Source organism: Gossypium hirsutum, chromosome D01 (genome assembly GCF_007990345.1).
Source record: "Gossypium hirsutum isolate 1008001.06 chromosome D01, Gossypium_hirsutum_v2.1, whole genome shotgun sequence".
NCBI classification, from domain to species: Eukaryota; Viridiplantae; Streptophyta; class Magnoliopsida; order Malvales; family Malvaceae; genus Gossypium; species Gossypium hirsutum.
Genome location: NC_053437.1, coordinates 11169202 through 11191577, shown reverse-complemented (window position 1 = coordinate 11191577; position 22376 = coordinate 11169202). Strand labels below are relative to the sequence as shown.

The following is a 22376-nucleotide window of genomic DNA, read 5'->3' as shown; positions in this document are numbered from 1 at the left end:
GGGAAGATGACTGAGACCTATAGGGACTGGCACGAGAAATTACCATTAGCTCTTCTTGCTTATCGAACGTCAATCAAGACCTCTACCGGGGCAACGCCTTTTTCCTTAGTTTATGGCATGGAGACAGTCTTGCCCATAGAAGTTGAAATCCCTTCTCTCCGGGTTTTGACTGTGCTACAATTGGATGAAGCAGAATCCGTTCAATCTCGATACGATCAGTTGAACTTGATAGAGGGAAAAAGGCTAAAGGCTATTCAGCATGGTCAGATGTACTAGAAAAGAATAATGCGAGCCTATAACAAGAAGGTCCGACCTAGAGAATTTCACGAGGGGGACCTGGTGTTGAGAAAAATTCTTCCTCTACAAAAAGATTTTAGGGGGAAATGGATGCCGAATTGGAAGGGTCCTTATGTTGTAAAAAAGGCCTTTTCTGGAGGAGCCCTGATCCTGGCTGAAATGGATGGAAAAAACTTGCCTAATCCAGTAAATTCAGATTCGGTCAAGAGATACTTTACTTGAAGAGAGGAAGGAACCAAGGTGAAAACCCGCAAAGGGCACCTTAAGACCAAAGGGGATTTGAGTTGAAAACTTGAAAAGGGCGGCTCAAATTTTAATTGTCACGTGGTAGTCTTGTTGTACCTAAATCGACAGAAAGGAATAGACGACATCTTGGGGCATTAAAAAAATACTGTGAATCTCCTAAACACGTGTTGAATTCAGAAGGGTCTTCGAAAAGTTGTATAGAGAAATTCAAGCAGAGATATCTGGGGCACCTAATCATAGTATTTGTATTGAATTTGTTGTTTTAGAATATTTCATTCTTTTTTTCAATATAAATGTCCCCAGGCAATTCCTCTATCATTGACAATTCATTGCGAGCTATGCTCCCAAATTCATTTTGTTTTATTCATCGTTATGATCTTTTCGCAAGCATGTTGCATTAGAATGACGATTAATGGACTAGTAAAACTTTCACAAGGAAAGTTTTTCATATTACTTTAGAAATCTTTAAATAGCTCAGGAACCTGAAACAGGACCATTGTTTAGACCTTACCGGGTTAAAAGGTTGGAGATATCTAAGAAGAAAGAGCCCGGATTAAGAGTTTTTCGAGTTTTGTCGAAGCGTTGTCGTCACAAAAGAGGCCTTAAGGAATAATGGGCAATTTCGACATTAATGAATCATTCCCATGACATAGCATTCAAATGTCATTCATACATGTCTAGTTAGAAGCATTTGATCATGACATCCTAATCATTAGGCATAATTAGGCTCATAAAGTGAGTCATATAGGTCATGTTCCACAGAGAGCAGATCGGTGAAATCATAAAGCCTTGTCTCCCGGAGTAACAATGGAGCGGGTTGAAAAGTAAAAAGATTGAAGCCACAACGGCGGATCTTACTTCCTTAGCAGTGCAGCAGAACAGATTGAAGCTACGACGGCGGATCTGGTTTCCCTGATATAGCAATTAAAAAGATTGAAGCCACAACGGCGGATCTTACTTCCTTAGCAGTGCAGCGGAACAGATTGAAGCTACGACGGCGGATCTGGTTTCTCCGACATTGCAGTTGAACAAATTGAAGATTACAGATCTTATCTCTCTAAGCAGTAGTAGAGCAGATCGAAGATGGCAGGATTTTACCTCCCTGAAGTTGCAATGGAGTATATTGAAGCCAGTAATTCTACTTCCCTGGTCAGCAGTGAATCGATCGAAGAAAGCATATATTGTCTTCATGTATTGGCGTGAAGTAGATCGGAAAAAGCATATCTTGTCTTCCTATACTGGTGGTGAAGTAGATCGAAGATACAAGTCTTATCTCCCTGAAGTTGCAGTGGAGCAGACAAAAGTAACCAATCCTATCTCCTTGAAGTTGCAATGGAGTGGATTAAAACCGCAGATCTCATCTCTCTGAAGTTGCAGTAGAGCAGATCGCATCAGATTTATCTTTAAGTTGTAGCAGAACAAATTGAAACTACAAGTCTTATCTCCCTGAAGTTGCAGTGGAGCAGATTAAAGATAGCGAATTGAGAAGCTACAACATACGAATCTTGTCTCTCTGACATTGTAGTAGAGTAGATTGAAGTGCTAGTTCCTGTACCTCTGAAGATGCAGTAGGAATGAATGAAGCTACTTGAAGAAGAAAAGCATCGAAGAAGTCGAGGCTCAGTAAGGCTGGGCTCAATTGGGCTTGTAGTCTTTGCTCTATTCTCGTTACACGACAATGAGCAAAGAGGGGCAGCTGTAATAGGGCCCAATCGACCCAGGCCCTACAAATAATAAAACAAACACAACAAAAGCAATAGTAGGCCCAATATCGGGCCCAATAGCCAATTTCAACCCTAACCCAGCAAAAAACATTTGTTGAAACCCTAAGAGCCCCCATATGTCCTAGCCGCCGCAGCCTCCACGCCTCTAGCAACCTCTCCAAACGCCGCATGACTCGAGGCCGACTCTTCTTCACGCATGTCGTTCGCGCGCACGTCACCTGCAAAACACAAATTCAAAGAGTCCCGAAAGGAAAAACAACAAAGAAAATATTTTGTATTTAATTTATTTTACTTTTTCCGGCCTATAAAAAGGGCTATCAAAATCAGTGTAAAAAAAAGAAAAGGGGGGAAGGAAAAGGAGAATACTGAGAATATAACACTTTTGAAGGTGAAATCGGGTTTCTAATTTTTTTTCCCTCTTCGTTATTTTCTTTCTTTAGATTTTTTTTAAAAAAATAATAAGATAACACAAAAAAGGAAAAGGGGAAATCTAACCTCTTTCGTCGAAGACGCCGAACGGTGGCCGTCTCCGTCGCAATCGGAGCGCCGGCACTGGCTAAACGGCGGCGCGAGGACGCTAGGGATTAAACCCTAGCAGAGCACCATAGAAGTTTCTTTTTTGTTTTTTTCCTTTTCAATCAGGTAAATGCTTTTAGAGAAAAAAATCTGTTTTAAATAACAAATCAAAACGGCGCCGTTTTAACCAGGTGCGACCCGCGGTGACCCGACCCGAAGGGGACGATCCGCGCTCTCTGACGTCACATGCTGTATTTATGCAATTGGCCTCTCCTGTTTGCAGCGTATTACAATTAAACTTGTTTTGTTTTTTTTTTTGAAAATTGGGCCGCACATTTTTATTTTTGTTTCAATTTGGCCCCTTGCTGCGCAACGTTTTGGAAGGAGGGGATAATTTCCCTTTTGGTCCTCCACTGTTATGCGCGCATTTAAGTTGGTCCTGATTTTATTTTTTTATTTTTCTAAATTCGTTTTTTGGTTTTAATTCAATTTGGCCCATTTTTTTTCCCTTTAGTATTTTTATCCTTATTTCTATATTTCTAAAGTACGCATGATTATATATACATGCATTTCAATGTAATATACGTGCTTGTATATATATATTTCGTGCAGTTTTTTTTACCTCTCTATATATATTATTATATTTTAGTTTTTTTTTTACTTTTATAAATATGCGTATACCTATGATTTTTTGTTCTTCACTTTTTTTGAAACACATATATATGTGTATACATACGCATTTTAAACACACATGTTCCTCGTATTTTACAATTCAAAATACATTTTTTTTATATTATACATATATATATACGTTTTTTAGTTATTATAAATATTTCTCTTATTCTAAATGTACACCGTTATTTGTACTTATATTATATATAGGTGTTTTAATATACATATGCGTATTTTCATGATTTACCAATACATACACATATACATTTTTATTCTGTAAATATATACACATGTACATGCTTTTATGTTTATTTTATTTTCACGATTTCCAACTACATACATGCATTTTTATTATATTTTGATTGATGTACTCCACTTCATCTTTTATGTGTATCTTTGTACATATGCGTTAAATACATGAGTACACATATTTGTAAATTTAATTATATAATGTACTTGTATATATACTTGTAAATATTTATTCATATTTGTCTTAAACTGGAGTATTTGTTTCATGTTATGTCCTAACCCTTTTTTAGCGTCCCTTTTAAAAATATCTATTTTGATTTTCTCAAAGTATTTAAATCACCCTATTTTATAAATTCCAAAATATTTGGCTTTCATGATTCTCGTGAAAGATTGTGTCCTAACTTACTGGATCGCGATTATTTTTCAATGAATTTAGGAAGCCAAGTATTTGTTTTGCGACAAATTCACAAATTTTAAATAAAAGCTTATTCTCGGGAATTCAGAATGTTGGGTCCTAACTTACTGGTCATGACATTTTCTTCTCGAAATAAGAATTTTCAGAAACAAAAGGCAATATTCGGGTATTTTGAAGATTTAAAAACATTGTGCCCTAACTTACTGGGTGTGGTGTTTTATTTCTTTGAAATAAGAATTGTCTTATTATTTTAATCCATTCATGAAATAAAAAGTTTCCTTTTAAAATCTTTTCAAATTTTCGACACCAAGGCATTTAAAAAATCAATTTGGTACCAATTTTGGGCGTTACGAGGGTGCTAATCCTTCCTCGTGCGTAACTGACTCCCGAACCTGTTTTCTCAAATTTTACAGACCAAAATTATTTTTAAGGTGAGCCGATCACACATTAATAAAGGATCGGTGGCGACTCCAGTTTTTAAGTCGATAACCAAAATTTTTGTTTTCAAAAAAACGGTTTCGACAAGAAGCTATGGTCTAGATTATGGTCTTTGAAACTTCCTTTCAAGATAGTGATTTTCCATTGGAAATTCCTTAATAGTTGCCTACCTTGTAAACTGGAAATGCATAACATAATTGAGAATGCAGACACAATAAACCCAATGTGCAATGATGCAGAGGAAACTATGGGAATAGCTTTCTTGCTTGAAAGTTGGAACTGAGAAACAATTTGGAAAGAGGTTTGAAGAGTTTAAAAATAGCAGAATTAATTGTCACTAGAATAGTGTTGGAGAAACTTATACAATCTGGAGTGCTTATAAACTTATTAGGCATATCATTGAGACTACACAAAACAACCAATTCTCCAGTACAATCAAAGGATGAAAGTGACTTTTACAATTCTAGTAGTTGTCAAAGACTGACATGTTGGAAGAAGCTGGGCAAGAAAGGAAGCTTTCAAGGAAATAGATCAAGTTTAAACCCCTCCCCCCAAGAAAGAAATATTGATTTTGAGTTATTAATTACATAAATAGATCAAGTTGATTTTTATGCATATTTTATTTAATTTTAATTATAAAAATCCAATTATACGAGTTTAAAATTTAATTTATTTATTCTTTTAATTTAATAATTGAAATTTAATTGGTAATGCTATAAAAAAGTAAAACTTTTATTAAAACTAGATTATGTGGTATTGGAAAAAAAAAATACTCATATGCCCTACTACATGCTTGGAAGGCTAAATAAGTAAATAAAAATGTTGAATATTAGGCTGTGAGGTTCTATATTGCTGATGCAAAAAAGCAAAATGAAAGTTGCTTACATGACTTCCACGCAATTTTAAATTGACACATGAGCATCAAGGGCGGAGTTGGGAGGCTAGTAACGCCTTGTCCCTTAGAATGTAAAATTATAATATTGACCTTTTAAGTTTTACAAAATTTTAATTGAGTAAAAAGTAAAATTATATTTTGTCCCCTAAAATAATAAAATAATTAATATTGTTAATTATTTTAATTAAATTGTGGATATCAATTTTTCTTAATAACACTATTTCAACAAAAAAAATATTTTATTATGACAAATTTGAATAAATATTTTTAAGAGAAAAAAATTCATAAATATTTTCAATATTATTTTAATTATTATATGATTATACCATACCCGTGAATTTAATAAAAACATTTTAATAGTAATAACAATTCATTTAAAATTTTAAATTCGAAGAACAGAAAAATTAAATTCCTGAAAATTATAGTTTATTTTTTAACTTTCAAATATTTTACGCTCTAAATTAATACAAACAAAGAAAGTGGAAAAACAACCATACAAATCATTGTGTTTATAAAAATGAAGCGGAATAAATTTTGCTTAATTTTGAAAAAAGAAATTCGAAGCCGAACCTATCACACCAATTATTCTTTCTTTGGTTTTTGATTTGTCCCTTTGCACCGGAAATAGGATGTCGTGCACGGCACATGGACAGGTATTGGCATTAACAAAATGAACCTTGTCGGTTCGGTCGGTGGCGCTTTGTCAATGTGTGCAAAAATTGAACATAGCATCAATTTAAAGAAATTAATAAATTGCTCTAAAAAAATAAAGTGCATATACTTTTATTAGGTAAAGTATTATCTTTATCAAATTTTATGAAAAAATAATATGAAAGTGGTAATGTAATACATTTGGGGACAAATGGGACCAATGACAAGTGGGATCAAATAGTAAAAGATCTTCCCAAGAAAGAAAGGTGAAGATGGAGACATCTTCACTCATTTTCCAATCAAGTCCCAGATTTTGGCACCTTTTATTTTCACAAATTAACTAAATCATCCATCTTTAATTATTATTTTTTATATAATTTCAACTTTTTGACAACATCAATGCACCATCAATTCCTACTTCTTTAGGTCCACAGCCCATAAAAGATTTAATTGAAATCAATGAATTTTTTAACAACCCTAACTTTTTCACCTTTTCACACAAAACTTGTTCAATAAATTTCCTCTCATTGATTGGTCAATAACTTGTAACTAAGAATTCAACTTCCATGGTTGGTATTCAACCCAAATCAGGTGAAATACAATTTCTCTTTTTAAAAAAGTTTACTAGATTAAAGTGGTAAATGTATCCTTTTATATTAAAATAATTTAATTAAAAATATATTTTTATCCTAATAACTAAACATCTAAGTTAACATTTAAAACTCATTTAGACAGTCATGCAGGATCACCATTAGGAAGATCATTTCGTAACAAAACAATAACATAAATGATTAAAACGTAATATTTCAGATATAAATGACTAAAATATAATCTAAAATAAATAAAACTAACTATTTTTATAGTTTACCCTAATAATTCATTAACCAAGAGTAACTCATGTTGCTTACTATTATCATCTTTGACAACTCTTTAAGTTGAAGTATATGATATGTAACATTTCCAACTTTTATTTTATTTTATCTTTTTCTTCGGAACTGGTAAATTGGTAACTGCACAACATCCCAAACTACACCTAACGCCCTACAGTTACACGTTCCACACAAATTTGTCGACGTGTCAAAAAGGATAAAGCGAGTGCATTCGGTTCACAATACTCTCGGAAACACTTGATTCTTAACAGGATCAAATCTGTTTCAAAGCTTGTCTTGCTCTATGCTGTCTTTAAGGTAATACCGTAATAGCTATGTTTTCTTCTTCTTTCTTTCTTTTTCACTTTGCTCTTCTTAGAAGAAAATTTGATCCTTTGGTCCTTTATCTTTCTATATAATCAATCCTATAAATGAACATTTGTTAATACTTTTTTTCTTTTGTGTGTGTGTGTGTTTGTAAATTTTGATGGGTGTAAAGTCAAAAACTTTGAAAGGTAATGAATCCGTTTATTGAAAACCCGGAAAATCTAAGCTTTTTACAGGCAAGTATTTTTGGGCTTGCTTCGTTTTTTATGTTTCCTTTGTTGGGTTATCATTTCTCAGTCGTTCTTTTGAGTTTTCTTGGTGCTTATTTTCTCTTCTAATTTGGTTGTTCCTTCTTGGATCTGAATAATGGAAAAGGAGTTCTATTGGTACTAGTTTCTTGGGTTTTCAATTTTTTGAATCTTTCGTGATTGTTATAAGTTAAAAAGTATTCTGTATGATGTTTTCATGATGGCTTCTTGTTAATATTTATGTTCATTGGATCTAAACTTGAGTTCTGGATTTGGATTTTCTATTAGTTTGCATCTGTTAGATGATAAAGGTATTGGATTTTCATGATTTATATAAGTTCTAAGCAATTTATATGGATAGTTTCGTGAAGGGTTGATGATGTTTATAAGTTCACTGGATCTAAAGCTGACTCGTTGATTTGGTTTTTTTTTTTCTGATTTTTAGATTCTGGGTTCAAGGAAGATTTTTGTAAAGGTTTAGCTACTTGGGTAGATTGAAGTCTAATTTGGGTCTTGCATTGGTCATTGGGTTCTGGATTCAGTTGGTGTAATTTTGAGAAGCACTGTTGGAGTAATTGGTAGATATGTCTAGTTATGTGGGTGTTCTTGTCTCTGATCAATGGCTTCAGAGCCAATTCACACAAGTTGAGCTTCGCAGCCTTAATTCCAAGGTAAGCATGTTTTGTTCCTTCCTCAACTTATTGCTTCAACTATTGAATTATTATTTAATTTTGTTGTTGTTTTTTTCTGAATCTAATTTGAGAGAATTCTTTTTTTCTCTCTCTTGGATGGATGGTTTGATAGAGTTTTAATGGCCTTTTTTTAATATGATTTCTAGTTTGTTTCCGTAAAGAACCAAAATGGTAAAGTTACAGTAGGAGATTTGCCACCCTTGATGGTGAAGTTGAAGGCTTTTAGTGCTTTGCTTACTGAGGATGAGATTAGGCAGATATTGGGCGAATCGTATGGTGACATGAGCAGTGAGATTGATTTTGAGACATTCCTCAGGGTGAGTCGTGTGTGTGTATATATATGAGCTTGTGCGTGCTATCAGTTGCATGCTTGTTTTCTATTTTACTGTTAATAAAAGCATCAAGAAAAGTAATAATTGGTTCAGTTTAACTTATATGGCAGTTTACATTCTGTCAGGTTGCATAGAAGTGGGAACCATAGGTTTTGACCTTTTTTGATACTGGAATTAGTTGAAGGAAGCTAACATTATGGTTGGTTGCGTGGAATGAGCAGGTGTATTTAAATATGCAAGGTCAGGCTACAGGAAAACTGGGTGGTCCAAAGAATTCATCATCGTTCCTAAAGGCCTCCACGACCACTCTTCTCCACACAATCAGTGAATCGGAAAAAGCCTCTTATGTAACACACATAAATATTTACCTTGCGGATGATCCATTTTTAAAGCAGTTTCTTCCGCTTGATCCAGCTACGAATGATCTTTTCCATCTCGCAAAAGATGGAGTACTCTTATGGTACATTTATGGGGTGTGCTCCATTATGCATTTGCTTTATTTTTTTCTTCAAAAAAAGCTGGTACGAAGCAGTGTTACTGATTCTGTTCTGTCTTATATTTGTGCAGTAAGCTTATAAATGTTGCTGTGCCTGGAACCATTGATGAAAGAGCTATCAACACAAAAAGGGTGCTTAACCCATGGGAGAGGAATGAGAACCATACCCTTTGCCTTAACTCTGCAAAGGCTATTGGCTGCACGGTGGTAAATATTGGTACTCAGGACTTAGTTGAAGCAAGGGTTAGTACAGCTATAACAGATTCCTGTATGTGTTAGAACGAAACATTCTGATAATCAAATGGTTTTCGTCTTTATTGTTTGTATTGCAGCCCCATCTCGTGCTTGGGTTGATATCTCAAATTATAAAGGTAGGCATCTAATTTCTTCTCTACCATTCATTTGCAATTTCTTGTATAGCCTTTACACTATCTTGATAGACTGGGAAAAGTAGGATGTTTAACTTAAAACAAGTTGTGTTCAGGTACACTTTTTCTCATCCTTACTATCTTTTATAACTGCAGATTCAACTATTAGCAGATCTCAACCTTAAGAAGACGCCTCAGCTTGTGGAGTTGGTGGAGGATAGCAATGCAGTAATATATCTCTTTATCATGTGATTGATGTTTAATTAATAATGAAGCATGAAATAAGCATGTTTCCCTTATAATTATTGTCACTTGCAGGATGTTGAGGAACTTATGGGGTTAGCTCCAGAGAAGGTTCTACTAAAATGGATGAATTTCCATTTAAATAAAGCAGGCTATGAGAAAACTGTTGCCAATTTTTCTTCAGATGTGAAGGTATGTGATTCTGTTAATATTACATTGAGTCGCAATAAACTGATAAAGTGTGTTACACTTCAATTAGATGCATTCTTCTATTTTTCTTGCATCAGTATTTTGATATATTTTACTCATTTTCTCATACATGCAGGATGGAAAAGCTTATGCTTACCTGCTTAATGTTCTGGCACCAGAGTTCTGCAATCCATTGACCCTAGATACAAAGGATCCTGTCGAAAGGGCTAAACTTGTTCTTGACCACGCAGAGCGAATGGGCTGCAAACGGTATCTGAGCCCAAAAGACATTACTGAGGGCTCAACGAACTTGAATCTTGCATTTGTGGCTCAAATCTTTCATGAAAGGTGAGAAATCACAAAAACTTGCGGTTATAATAGATGTTTTCAATTATTATTTATTTATTTTTATAAAGCCTTTTCAGTTTAATGATATCAAATCTGGAGCTAACACCACTCTAAGAGGTCTTATAGGTTGTGGTCATGTGCATTATAGAACTGTTCTTACGAAATTAGGAATCTAGGTGCATGGATTTTTTTCATGTGCTTCAGGTCGTGAATGCCTTTGTTGTCATTTAACAGTATTGCCACCTATATCTATTGTTAGAAAGATTGGGAGAAAGTGCTACGATTTGATGTTTAAACAGTTAAGCTGTGGTGTTATCTAATTGTTTGTTTACAATGCCTTTCCCATGCCTTCAATCCATTATCTTGTCAGTATTTTAGATTGTTTAGTCAGTAACACTTAAGTCTGCTCTTATGTAATCAAGCAAGAAAACATGTGTGCTTTTACAGGAATGGGCTGAGCACAGATAGCAAAAAGATCTCTTTTGCAGAAAGGATGACAGATGATGTTCAAATTTCCAGGGAAGAGAGATGTTTTCGACTATGGATCAATAGTCTTGGAATTGAGAGTTATGTTAATAATGTCTTCGAGGATGTCAGAACTGGGTAAGTTTTCCTCTTCGCTGATGTATTCGAATGGCTCAAGTTCCATGCTCTATCCCTACTGTAGATTTTAAGCAAACATTACAAAAGGTTACGTTAAGGTCCTGTTTTTTTCTTTTAAATCCTTCTGATAATATTGAGACCATGAAAGCATCAGGCTGATTGCTTTTCTCTTATGGCGAAAGCATGGATGCATTTTTCATGTCCAAGTATGCAGTTTTTGCATATGTATCATCAATTTCACATTCAGCTGGTTTCTGTCATATAGATCTCAAATGATATTTGAAGGGATGAACCGAAGGTTTGTAATTCAATATTTCGACTATTGACATAGAAAGCTTGATTTTGATGCAGATGGATACTTTTAGAGGTGCTTGACAAGGTTGCTCCTGGATCAGTAAACTGGAAGCATGCATCAAAACCTCCAATTAAGTTCCCATTTAGAAAAGTGGAAAATTGCAATCAAGTAGTAAAGATCGGAAGACAGTTGAAATTTTCTGTTGTGAATCTTGGCGGAAATGATATAGTGCAAGGAAATAAAAAACTCATAGTTGGTAATCTCTTTTTTTTTTTGTATAATTTCCTTATCAGCTTGATGTGTTTTACCTCCATTAAAGAGTTCAGCTTTGTTTTACACTTTTATTATTATTTATAAAAAGGAATATGCATCTGGTCTAAGTTGAGTACCTTGACCTCCTTGCAAAGAGTGACAAATTACTTTTTATTTTCGTTGTATATTTGTTTCTTTAGTCTTTGTGGCACTGAGCTTTCATAAAAAGTTGTCAGTTCCTTGCTTCATGCTGTGGGGAATTATTTGCACCCTTTTTTATTATTTATTCTTAAAAATATGCTTGGTTGTTGAATGTTGGATGGTTGTCCAAATGCTCAAAATGGATTACTTGTGTTACAGCTTTTCTATGGCAATTAATGAGGTTCAATATGCTTCAACTCCTGAAGAGTTTGAGATCTCGCTCCCGAGGAAAGGAGATAACTGATGCAGATATCATGAATTGGGCAAACCGGAAAGTCAAAAGTACAGGAAGAAGTACTCAAATAGAAAGCTTCAAGGTCTGCGTTATTCTTATATACATATTAACCATCTTATGATTTAGGAGTTAAGGCCAGTAAATTTTTACATTATACTAAATTTGCAGGATAAAAGCCTTTCCACTGGACTGTTCTTCCTCGAACTTTTAAGTGCTGTGGAGCCTAGAGTGGTCAACTGGAACCTTGTAACCAAGGGTGAAAGTGGTATGATTTTTTTTAACTGAAGTTATTTTGGTCACATTTTTCATCTTAGAATGAAGTGATTTTGGATCGAGCTAAAGTTGGAAGTTTATTTATCCTTGTTGGATTATAGATGAGGAGAAGAGGCTGAATGCAACATATATCATAAGCGTGGCACGAAAGCTTGGGTGTTCCATTTTCTTGTTGCCTGAAGACATCATGGAGGTAAGGATGCAACTCTTCGAGGTCACTTGCTACTTCATTGCATCATTAGATCGAGTCTTCAGTCTTTGTGGCATTCACAATTTTATAAAAAAATTTGAATAACTGGATTGCATGAATTATTGTCGGCACACTAACATAGGCAGGCAGGCAGGCTGCATTGTGAATATCATCAGTTTTAAATATCGCAAATGGATGAATATTTGGAGCTTACAACTCAGATTTTCTTACGGTATTGGCAGGTGAACCAGAAAATGATCCTTACATTAACAGCCAGCATAATGTACTGGTGCCTTCAACACGCAGCGGAAGAGGGTGAGGTGGCTCTATCCCCTGCTAATGGCAACGGAAGCACTTACACATCAGATACATCTCCGGCACCATCCATTAGCGGTGAAGACGAAAGGTCCTCGCTGTGTGGTGAAATCTCAAGCTTGACTATGGATGATGCCGCCTCGGACATTACAGTCTCATCATCTCAATGTGAGAATGAAGATACTGAAATTGCAACAGCGGAATCCCATGCATGATCACATGGCAGAGTGAATATGGTTGCAGTTAGGCAGAAGAGGTCATAAACTCATACAATTAGACCCTCAAAAGAGGAATTCCTCCTTTTCTTTCTTTTTTGTTTGTTATCAGTCAATTGTATTCTAGGTAGTATTCTTTAGCAATAAGTACAGCATAAATCTCAATACCCACTTGCTATGGAAACTGTTAAAAATTGCAAATAATGAGGCTTTTTTTTTTTTGGGGGGGGGGTGTTGTTAATTGATTTGTCACCGTGTCTTGCTGTTGGCCAAAATCAGTTTGGGCAACTTTCCTGGGTATTTTTATTATTATTTCATTTTTTTTAAGTTTATTATTATTATTTATGTTGCATTTTTTATCTTGATTTTACAGTCGTGCGGAAACATTCCTTTAATGATTAAACGAGAAGTGATCAGATTATCAAATGTCGATAATGTTAATAATAAATGTCTTTGATAAAGTGTTAAAAAAATTAACCAACTGAAAATTAATATTTTTTCTAACTAATGAAAATTACTAGATAGAATAGGGACATACTAGTCATTAAGAATAAATTCAATGATTATATTATCTTTTATCAAATAATTTAATTATACTAAGGTATTTAATTTTATGTAATATACTAGACATATTTTATCACTTCGTTGATATAACATACAAGAAGGAAAAAGTAACAAGGAAGGAGTATATGATGGTGTTAAGGAGATGGTTCACCTAAAGAGGTCAACAGTTGAAAATGGACAAGATGATAGGTTGACTATTGAGAGAGTGAGGTCGCCTAGAGTAAGCTCAATCATTTTTCTATTTATAAGAGAGGTCCTCTTGTCTTATAGTATGATGTGATAGGCTATTATAGTGGATGTACTGACGTGGTGTATGTGAGGTGCGGACGTAGTGCTCTAGACAGTATGAAGTTGTTGTTATTTTTTGATGGGGATCACTCATCGTTGGAGGTGTGGTCACACTTGAAGAGTAAAAAGCAAGTGCTTGCCATATTTTTAAGAGTGAAAGGATTAGTTAGGAAATCATTTCAGTCAGATAATATGTTGACAAAAAGCCTATGCTTCTTTAGTCAAGGCTAGATGTCAAACCAGAAGGTCAAAATCGCCTATTCTGCTGACACGTGTATAGATTGGAGAGAGGTATTACGAACTTAAATTCAACATGTAATTCTTTTTTGACCAACACAACATTTAATTGTTTAGTATTTACATTTTTAATACATACTTTTTCAAACTTTTAATTTTTCAATTTATTAAATCTTGCTAGAAATAAACTTATTTACATTTGGATGATTAAAATAAAAACACAGAATTTACTCTAATTCTTAGATAATTTTGCCTAGATAAATTTACATGTATAAAATAACTTTTAATTGGTACTATTTATTAATTATTATCAAATTTATTTAAAATATGTTTAACTTCTCTATTAATTTGAATACAAATTTTAATATACTTTAATTTACTAATTTATTATAGGTTAAATTAAATATAAATATTTATTTAATATATTTTATAGATACAATAATGGTTAAAATATGCCTATACTTTCTATATTAAAAAAAAAATTATCCCATAGATGATTTAGTTTTTTTTTTTTTACTTTTTCAAATATTAAAATTCAGTTTGAATTGTTACCACTGTTAATTTTTTTTAAATTTATTGTTGTGATTTTAAAATAATAAAAAAACTACTTACTTAATTAAAAAAATATAAGTAACCTGAATTTAATAAATTATCAATTAAACTTGAAATTTAAAAATTGAAAAATAAAAAATATTAAAAAACAAATATAAATTAAAATTCTTAATTTTTGAAAAATACATATAATATTTTAATCAGTGCATATATAAAACATATAATACATATGAAGCAGTTTACATATATAAAACAGCTTTTATCTTCTCAAAGAAAAACAGTTATTACTTTTTATCCCTCACCTTTTCCTCGTATTTTATCTCTCTCCTTCTCAGCCCTCTCGTCTTTCAATTTTCCGGCAGACCAGAGAAATTAAATAAGGTATTTTTTGAAACCCTAAACTTCAATGGAAGATTGATTTTTTTAAAACCCTAAATTAACTCGAACATTGATTTCTACTTGACTCATGAGATAGATTTTGAGTTATCTGCTCTCTTCCTCTGCATCACTCCGCTATATTTGGTTTTCTGTTTTCGATCGTACTGCTTGTTACCTGTCTCATCGGACATTTTGTACATTTTGTAAAGCTATTGGTTTAGCAGAAATAGCGGACCGCTATTGAGGTTTTTACCGGTGGTGGACGGGGCATAGTGGCCGCTACACCGTTACTCAACCGCTATTTCAAACCCTGAATTGATCAGTCTATTGCATTAAATTTTCTATTGTAATTATTGTTTCAGTTTCTTTTAGTGTTAATTGCATTATTCTTATTAAACTTTAGTTAATTATTTTCGTCATTGTTGTTTAATATGATCGTAGTGGTACTCGCGTTTTCTAATGATGAAAAAGGGAAGTGGTTTTGTTAATGTTGTTGCAATTTCTTATATTGTTAATTGCATTTTTTTTAGTAAAATCTAGTTAGTTATTTCTTTCATTGTTGTCAATACTATCAGAGTGGTAATGGCGTTTTCTGATGATGAAGAAGAAGAGGCTTTAATCCATTCCGTCTCAAACTATTATTTCAATGATGAAAAAGATGAGGCTGTTTGCTTTTCTCAGTTGCCACTACAATTTGGGGGGAAAGAATGCCTTAGTGGTGGATCTAAAAAGAAGATATTTTTGAGAGGAATAGCTGATGATGGGCTCCTAACAATTTGCAAGCATGTCACTGCCTGGAAATTTGATCTGTCTAATGTTGGGAAGCCGGATATTTCTGTTTTAAGTAAAGACATTGGGTGGCTTAAGCTACAGAAGCCAAGGAAGAGCTTTGAGCCTGTGATTAGGAGTGTTTTAGTATCGGTACATTGCTTGCATCTTATTAGTTGGAATCCTGATTTATCAGGGAAATCGTTGTGGGACCAGTTAGCAAAAATTTTTAGGTAGTTTATCACTCTTATGGGTGTATTTTTCCTATTTTCAAGTATGAAATTGTTGGGTGTTCTTTTTTTTTTATTCCTTCTGTTATTTGCAGCTTGTATGAGGTAAAGCCTTCACAAAACGACTTGGTGGATCACATGGATTTGATTGCTGAGGCTGTTAAAAGTGATGATTCATTAGCAAAATCCAAGGTTTGTGTGTAATTTGGTAAACTCATTTTGGTGCATTTTAATTGTTATTTTTCGTTGGATAATGTTGAGTTGGGTTTAGCATGTTTTAGTCCGCAATGAGTTTTTGGTTGTAAAACAAGGCTCGTCTAAAGGATTGCAGCAATTTATGATCCTGTTTCTATCTTTCTGGTTCTTTGTGCAATTGAAGTCAGTGGGATGTTTATGTTTTGAGCAGTTTTTGCACTCATTTTTGGAGGAGAAGCCCAAAAAACGGAAACTTGTTAATGAGGTTAGATATTACCCTTTGATGTTTCTTGGTCTATTTCTTCAAATCTGATTATTCACTTCTTTTTTTTTTTTTAAATTCTTATTTTCTCAAAAATGTACATTATTTTAAGCAAGTGTACTTATTGATTAATCAGAATGCTCGAGGCACATCAATTTCTGGATTTATAGTTGATGATGCAGTTGATGGCCCTGAACTAGATGATTCCAATAATGATGATGATGAAGATGACTTGTATGATTCAGTTTGTGCTTTTTGCGACAATGGGGGTAGTCTTATATGTTGTGATGGAAGGTGCATGAGATCATTTCATGCTACTGAAGATGACGATTCTGCTCGTGAATCTGCTTGTGAATCTCTTGGCTTTACTCCAAACCAAGTTAAAGTAAGTTAGTGACCCATATTTTATATACTGGCTTTTAGCTTGTTTCTGTCTTGTTTATAATTACAAGTCCCTACTAAATGGCAGGCGTTGGAAACACTCTTATGCAAGAATTGTGAATATAATCAACATCAGTGCTTTTCTTGTGGGAAGTTAGGTTCTTCTGATAAGTCCTCTGGTGCTGAGGTATAATACTTACCAATGTCATTGATTATATTTTCAGCAAAATATTTGAATAATTGAGTCATAGTGAAATCAATTCTAATGAGTAAATATTGTTAGAAGCTTTATATTGTTATCGCCTTGTTCTGTTTGTTTTCTGATTGATTTATTTGCTTTAATGGCATTTTATCCGACTGTTTAGGTGAAATTTATTTGTTTTTGATTTTTCTTAAAGATACATTTTCTTTTATGACTAATGTTGGTTTTTTAGTTATCCTCAATAGATTTTGATTTCTTCCTAGTTTTATTGTAACTTCCTGCTGAATGGCTCCAAAAGTTTCATTTCCTTTTGCCAGGTCTTTCGCTGCAGTAATGCAACCTGTGGTCACTTTTATCATCCACATTGTGTGGCAAAATTGCTTCATAAGGGGGATAAAGTTGCTGCTGAAGAGCATGCGAAAAGAATTTCTTCAGGGGAATTTTTTACATGCCCCACTCATAAATGCTGTGTTTGTCAACAAGGAGAAAACAAGAAAGTCGAGGAGCTGCAGTTTGCTTTGTGTAGACGTTGCCCCACATCATACCACAGGAAATGTTTACCAAGGTACAATGAGATTTATCATTTATATATTAACCGCATTTATTGGAATGTCCCATTCTTAACAATCTACTTGGTTTCCTTTTGCAACTATCAGAGAGATCGCATTTGATGATATAGAAGAGGAAGGTATTATAACAAGGGCTTGGGATGGTCTACTTGTCAATCGTGTACTGATATATTGCTTGTAAGTGTTTTAAATGTGTTACTATCATACTTTTATTTGCTTTAATTGTTTTTTAAATTGTTCATATTGTTGGTTTGGATAGGAAACATGAGATTGACGAAGACCTTGGAACTCCCATAAGGGACCATATAAAATTCCCCTTTGATGAAAGCAAGAAAAGAAAGGCATCAGATGTGCTCACAAGTCATGAAAAGGTTGGCTCAAAGAAGAAAACTCTTGCATTAGAAGGCACTTCGCAGGAGAGAACTGCCATGAAAGCAGCAAAGCAATCTTCTGTTGTTAAAGCTGATCAAACTAGCAAAAAGAGTGAAAAAGTTACTCCTAGGACCAATGCCCTAAAGAAAGTCAAAGCCACTGGTCCATCCAAAAAGCCTTTGAGGCAGAATTCAAAGTCTCTGCCTATGGATGCAGGCAAATCCTCTGCAGATGATGGAAACAAGACCTCCTTGGGGGGAAGATTATTCTCCTTAATGAATCAGGAGAGTGAGCAGCAGATTAAGCCTGGGAGACAGGATAATCTTAAAGGTGGTCTTAGTAAGGCTGCCATGGTCAACTCTACCGCAACAAGTAAAAGCTCGGGCATGCCTTCGTTAGATGCTGATTCTGAGAGAAGGTGGACTTTCTTTATTTCTGCCTTAGTTGTATTTTCTTGTTTCCTAACCCTTAATCACTTAGGGGCAAACTGATCTGAGTTGATGTTTTAGATTATGCATCAAATGTGATTTGTTGGACTTCTTTACATTGTAGATTACTCAATTTAATGAAGGAGGCTGAATCATCAGTAACTTTAGAAGATATAATAACGAAACCAAAAGTCCTATCTACACATGGATATTCTTCAAGAAGTGTCATAGACAGAACAATTACTCTTGGAAAGATAGAGGGTTTAGTTGAGGTATTTCATAATTTTGGATAAAGTTTGCGTTATAGCTTTAAGCAAAGGTATGATTTTTCTGTCTGTTTGTGTTATTATTTTTCTTTGAGTCTTTATTCAACTGTTTGCAGGCTGTTCGGATGGCTTTAGCAAAACTAGAGGATGGCTGTAGTATTGAAGATGCTCAAGCTGTTTGTGAGCCAGAGGTTTTAAACCAGATATTTAAGTGGCAGGTTATTACCCTTAATCATTTGTAATTATCCCCTCCCAGTTACTTTAATAAAGAGTTTTGTCATTATCTATGATTTCGTTTTCAAGTGAGTATGATTTTATTTTTGTTTCATTGCAAAAACAATGCTTTGTCCTATTTCTTAAAATAAGTTGATATGAAATTTCTATAAGTGGCCTGTTTCCTTCTTCAAAGTTCCCCTGGACATATCATATGCTCTGCAAGTTTGTTACACGTACATGTTTTTACAAGGTGCCATTTAATTCTTTGTCTCATTCTCTCTTTTTCTTGCTCTTGAATTTTTTAAAAATTACTATTTCCAGAACAAACTCAGGGTATATCTTGCACCTTTTCTATATGGCATGCGCTACTCTTCTTTTGGTCGTCATTTTACTAAAGTGGATAAACTTGAAGAGGTAAGTTCCGTTGTTTTCATATCCTTTAGTTCTACATCTGCTAATTCAATTGTTTTTTTTTCTTCTAAAGAATGCTAATGCAATTGTTAATATATGTTCTCTTCTTATTACAAGTTCCTAGACGTTTTAAATTAAAACCTTAATGCCTGGCGTTAAATGTGCAGATTGTTGATAGACTTCATTGGTATGTGCAAGATGGTGATACAGTAAGCGTTTCTGTGCCTCCCTCTTCTCTCTCTCTCCCTCTTTTTTCTTTTTTACCTCTCTCCCCTCTTATGTTTTCTTCTTTTGCTTTTATATTTTGGAATTCAAGTCTATGTGATTACACTTTGATATTTGCTTCATAATGAAATGTTTCCTGCACATATTTTAGCGAAAAAGATCATGAAAGGAAAGGGAAAGAAATATTTTGGTTTTTAAGTTCTCCTTATGCTTGGATATACATAATAATAGAACTCCTAGAAATTATGTACAGTAATTTCCTAATACTGATACCTTTCATGGCCGGCCATGTCGATATTCTTGTTAGGAGATGGAAAAACAACAAAGATGCCATTTGTTCTTTCCTCCTTTGTATAAGTACAGCTCTATAACAGAAGATTAGATGGAAGCATGGAACTTGACCGAGTTATCTTATTGTTGATTATTTCCATGGACAGATTGTCGACTTTTGTTGTGGTGCTAATGATTTTAGTTTAATAATGAAAAGAAAGCTTGAAGAGACCGGGAAGAAGTGCTCATTCAAAAACTATGATATTTTCCAAGCAAAGGTATGCTTTAGTTTCCTGGATTTATTTCTAATAAATCAGTTTATGCATTATGGATGTACATTGTGGCTGCCCAAGAAGTCAAGCACGGTATCAGGTGCATCACAGTTTGACAATGGTATCGTTGTTCTTGCTGCATGTGATTAGAAGGGGAACCTGATTGTTTGCATGCATTTGTAGATGATTCATTAATCTTGTTTTTACTTGTATATATTTTCCTTATGTTTTGGCTACTGATATCCTTTGTCAGAATGATCTTAATTTTGAGAGGAGGGATTGGATGAGTGTGCAACAAAAGGAGTTGCCAACAGGGTCACAACTGGTAAGGAATTTTTTATATTGTAAGAATTAACGCATTCAGCTATTCCTGTTGTCGTAATTGACAAAATTTTTGTTCACTATTTGAGTAGATAATGGGGCTAAATCCTCCTTTTGGAGTTAAAGCTGCTTTGGCAAACAAGTTTATTGATAAGGCCCTTGAATTTAACCCAAAACTTTTGATCCTTATTGTTCCACCCGAAACAGAAAGGTAGTATTTTCCTCTCTCAAACACTCACGTTTCTTGGCTTTTTGACACACTCAACTCACTCACTCAAACACTCGCATTTCTTGGCTTTCACCAGGTTGGACAAAAAGAAATCTTTGAAATATCCGTATGAACTAGTATGGGAGGATAATAACTTGTTATCTGGAAAGGTAACTAATATGTTTTGTGCAGTTTCCTTGTAGATGAATGTTTGTGATGTTCTTATTACAGTCTTATGGTATTGTGGGTAACTTTGGTATCTCGTGTTCCAGTCATTTTACCTGCCTGGTTCTATTGATGCAAATGACAAACAAATGGATCAGTGGAATGTCATGGTTCCACCTCTTTATCTTTGGAGTCGTTCTGATTTTTCAGCAAAGAACAAGAGCATAGCTGAAAAGCATGGTCATGTACCTAGGGAACCAGCGAGTTCAAATCAGGAAATGAATATTGATGAAACACGCAGATCTGATTTTGAACTGCCATTGGAGGATGATGGTCTTCGTGATGATGCTACTGAGTTGAAAGATCATATGCAAAATCATGAAATTGAGGAATGTAAAAAAGAGAAATCTGTGGAGGTGACCCCGAAAGAGTGCTCTCCTCGTCAGCAAAGTGATGAGAAGAACCAATCCAAGGAAACCTCGAGCAATAAGAAGAGAAAGCACAGTGAAGAAAATAATGGAAGGAAAACTGATAAAAAGAGTGGAGGACGGACTCCTAGAAGTGAGACACATGATGGAATTCCTCACTCTTCTCCATCCAATGTGATGGGTAGTAGTAGATCCTCAGTGGAAGGTGCCTCCTCCAAATTGCACAGTGAAGAAAATCTTGTAAGGAAAACTGATATAAAGGGTGGGGGAAGGATTCCTAGAAGTGAGATGCATAGTGGAATTCCTCACCCTTCTCCGTCCAATGTGATCGGTAGTAGTAGATCCTCAGTGAAAGGTGCCTCCCCCAAATTGCACAGTGAAGAAAATCTTGGAAGGAAAACTGATAAAATGAGTGGAGGAAGGACTCCTAGAAGTGAGACACACAGTGGAATTCCCCACTCTTCTCCGTCCAACGTGATGGGGAGTAGTAGATCCTCAGTGGAAGGTGCCTCCAAATTGCACAGTGAAGAAAATCTTGGAAGGAAAACTAATAAGAAGGGTGGAAGGACTACTAGAAGTGAGACATACAGTGGAATTCCACACTCTTCTCCATCCAATGTGATGGGTAGTAGTAGATCCTCAGTGGAATGTGCCTCCAGATCGCCTAACCAACATCGGATACCCAATATGCATAGTTCACAGACTGCACTTCGAGCTTCATATGGTGACACCAGGACCAGCGTTGGTGATGATATGGGAAGAAGGTACAATATGAATTACGATCCTTATTCAGCTGGTACCCACAGTCATGGTTACAGACCTTACCCCGATGAAATGAACAGGGAATTCAATTTACGGTCACAAGTTCACCTCTATGGGCAAGAACCTGGTCTATTTCCTCGGAGAAATGATCTGGCTGGGTTGAACTCTTTATATGGTCCAACAACTCCGTCTTATGGACAACACAACGGTGCTACAGTGAATCCTTCCTACAGGATGAATATGTCTGCAATGCAGCGATATGCTCCTCGTCTAGATGAGTTGAACTACACAAGGATGGGTGGTGCAGGGCCTGAGCCACCACTGATGGGGAATAGAAATACTTTTTATGATCCTAGACCACCTTTTATGATTGATCCTCGAGCACCACGACCTCCATATACTCTGGGTTTCTCTCCTGGTCCATACCACCCTTATTCACATCACAACTCGGCTGGTTGACTCAATGAATAGTTAGTTGATCGTCATCCATCAACTCGAGGACCTGATCTTTAGAAATTTGGTTGTTCGAACCCTTTTAACTGATTCTGTACTATGGGTTCTGCTGCATAACGTTGAAACTTATCTTTTAAATATTTTGCTCCTGTTTCTTAA

General features: G+C 34.8%; 2 protein-coding genes across 6 annotated transcripts; both read left to right on the top strand.

Moving 5' to 3' along the window:
• Window positions 1-7290: 7290 nt before the first annotated feature.
• Window positions 7291-13146, top strand: LOC107922269 (fimbrin-1). Of its 5 annotated transcripts, none has more exons than XM_041087029.1 (15): window positions 7291-7535; window positions 7993-8218; window positions 8386-8556; window positions 8793-9031; window positions 9139-9310; window positions 9400-9438; window positions 9592-9663; window positions 9754-9870; window positions 10004-10215; window positions 10663-10818; window positions 11170-11369; window positions 11726-11883; window positions 11970-12066; window positions 12176-12267; window positions 12507-13146. In XM_041087029.1, exons 2-15 carry the CDS (start codon window positions 8132-8134, stop codon window positions 12792-12794), a joined length of 2100 nt encoding a protein of 699 aa, XP_040942963.1. In that variant the 5' UTR covers window positions 7291-7535; window positions 7993-8131; the 3' UTR covers window positions 12795-13146. The 5 variants fall into 5 exon arrangements, with proteins under 5 accessions (XP_040942963.1, XP_016707702.2, XP_016707701.2 ...); XM_016852213.2 differs by having other exon boundaries at window positions 7293-7487; XM_016852212.2 differs by having other exon boundaries at window positions 7531-7685.
• Window positions 13147-14675: 1529 nt separating this feature from the next.
• Window positions 14676-22376, top strand: LOC107922174 (protein ENHANCED DOWNY MILDEW 2). The gene is made up of 18 exons (XM_016852065.2): window positions 14676-14816; window positions 15389-15814; window positions 15907-16003; window positions 16218-16271; window positions 16405-16653; window positions 16738-16836; window positions 17169-17416; window positions 17508-17597; window positions 17680-18210; window positions 18345-18492; window positions 18603-18704; window positions 19024-19116; window positions 19281-19322; window positions 19776-19886; window positions 20134-20205; window positions 20294-20412; window positions 20507-20579; window positions 20682-22376. The coding sequence occupies exons 2-18, from the start codon at window positions 15396-15398 to the stop codon at window positions 22221-22223; spliced, it is 4089 nt and encodes a 1362-aa protein (XP_016707554.2). The 5' UTR covers window positions 14676-14816; window positions 15389-15395; the 3' UTR covers window positions 22224-22376.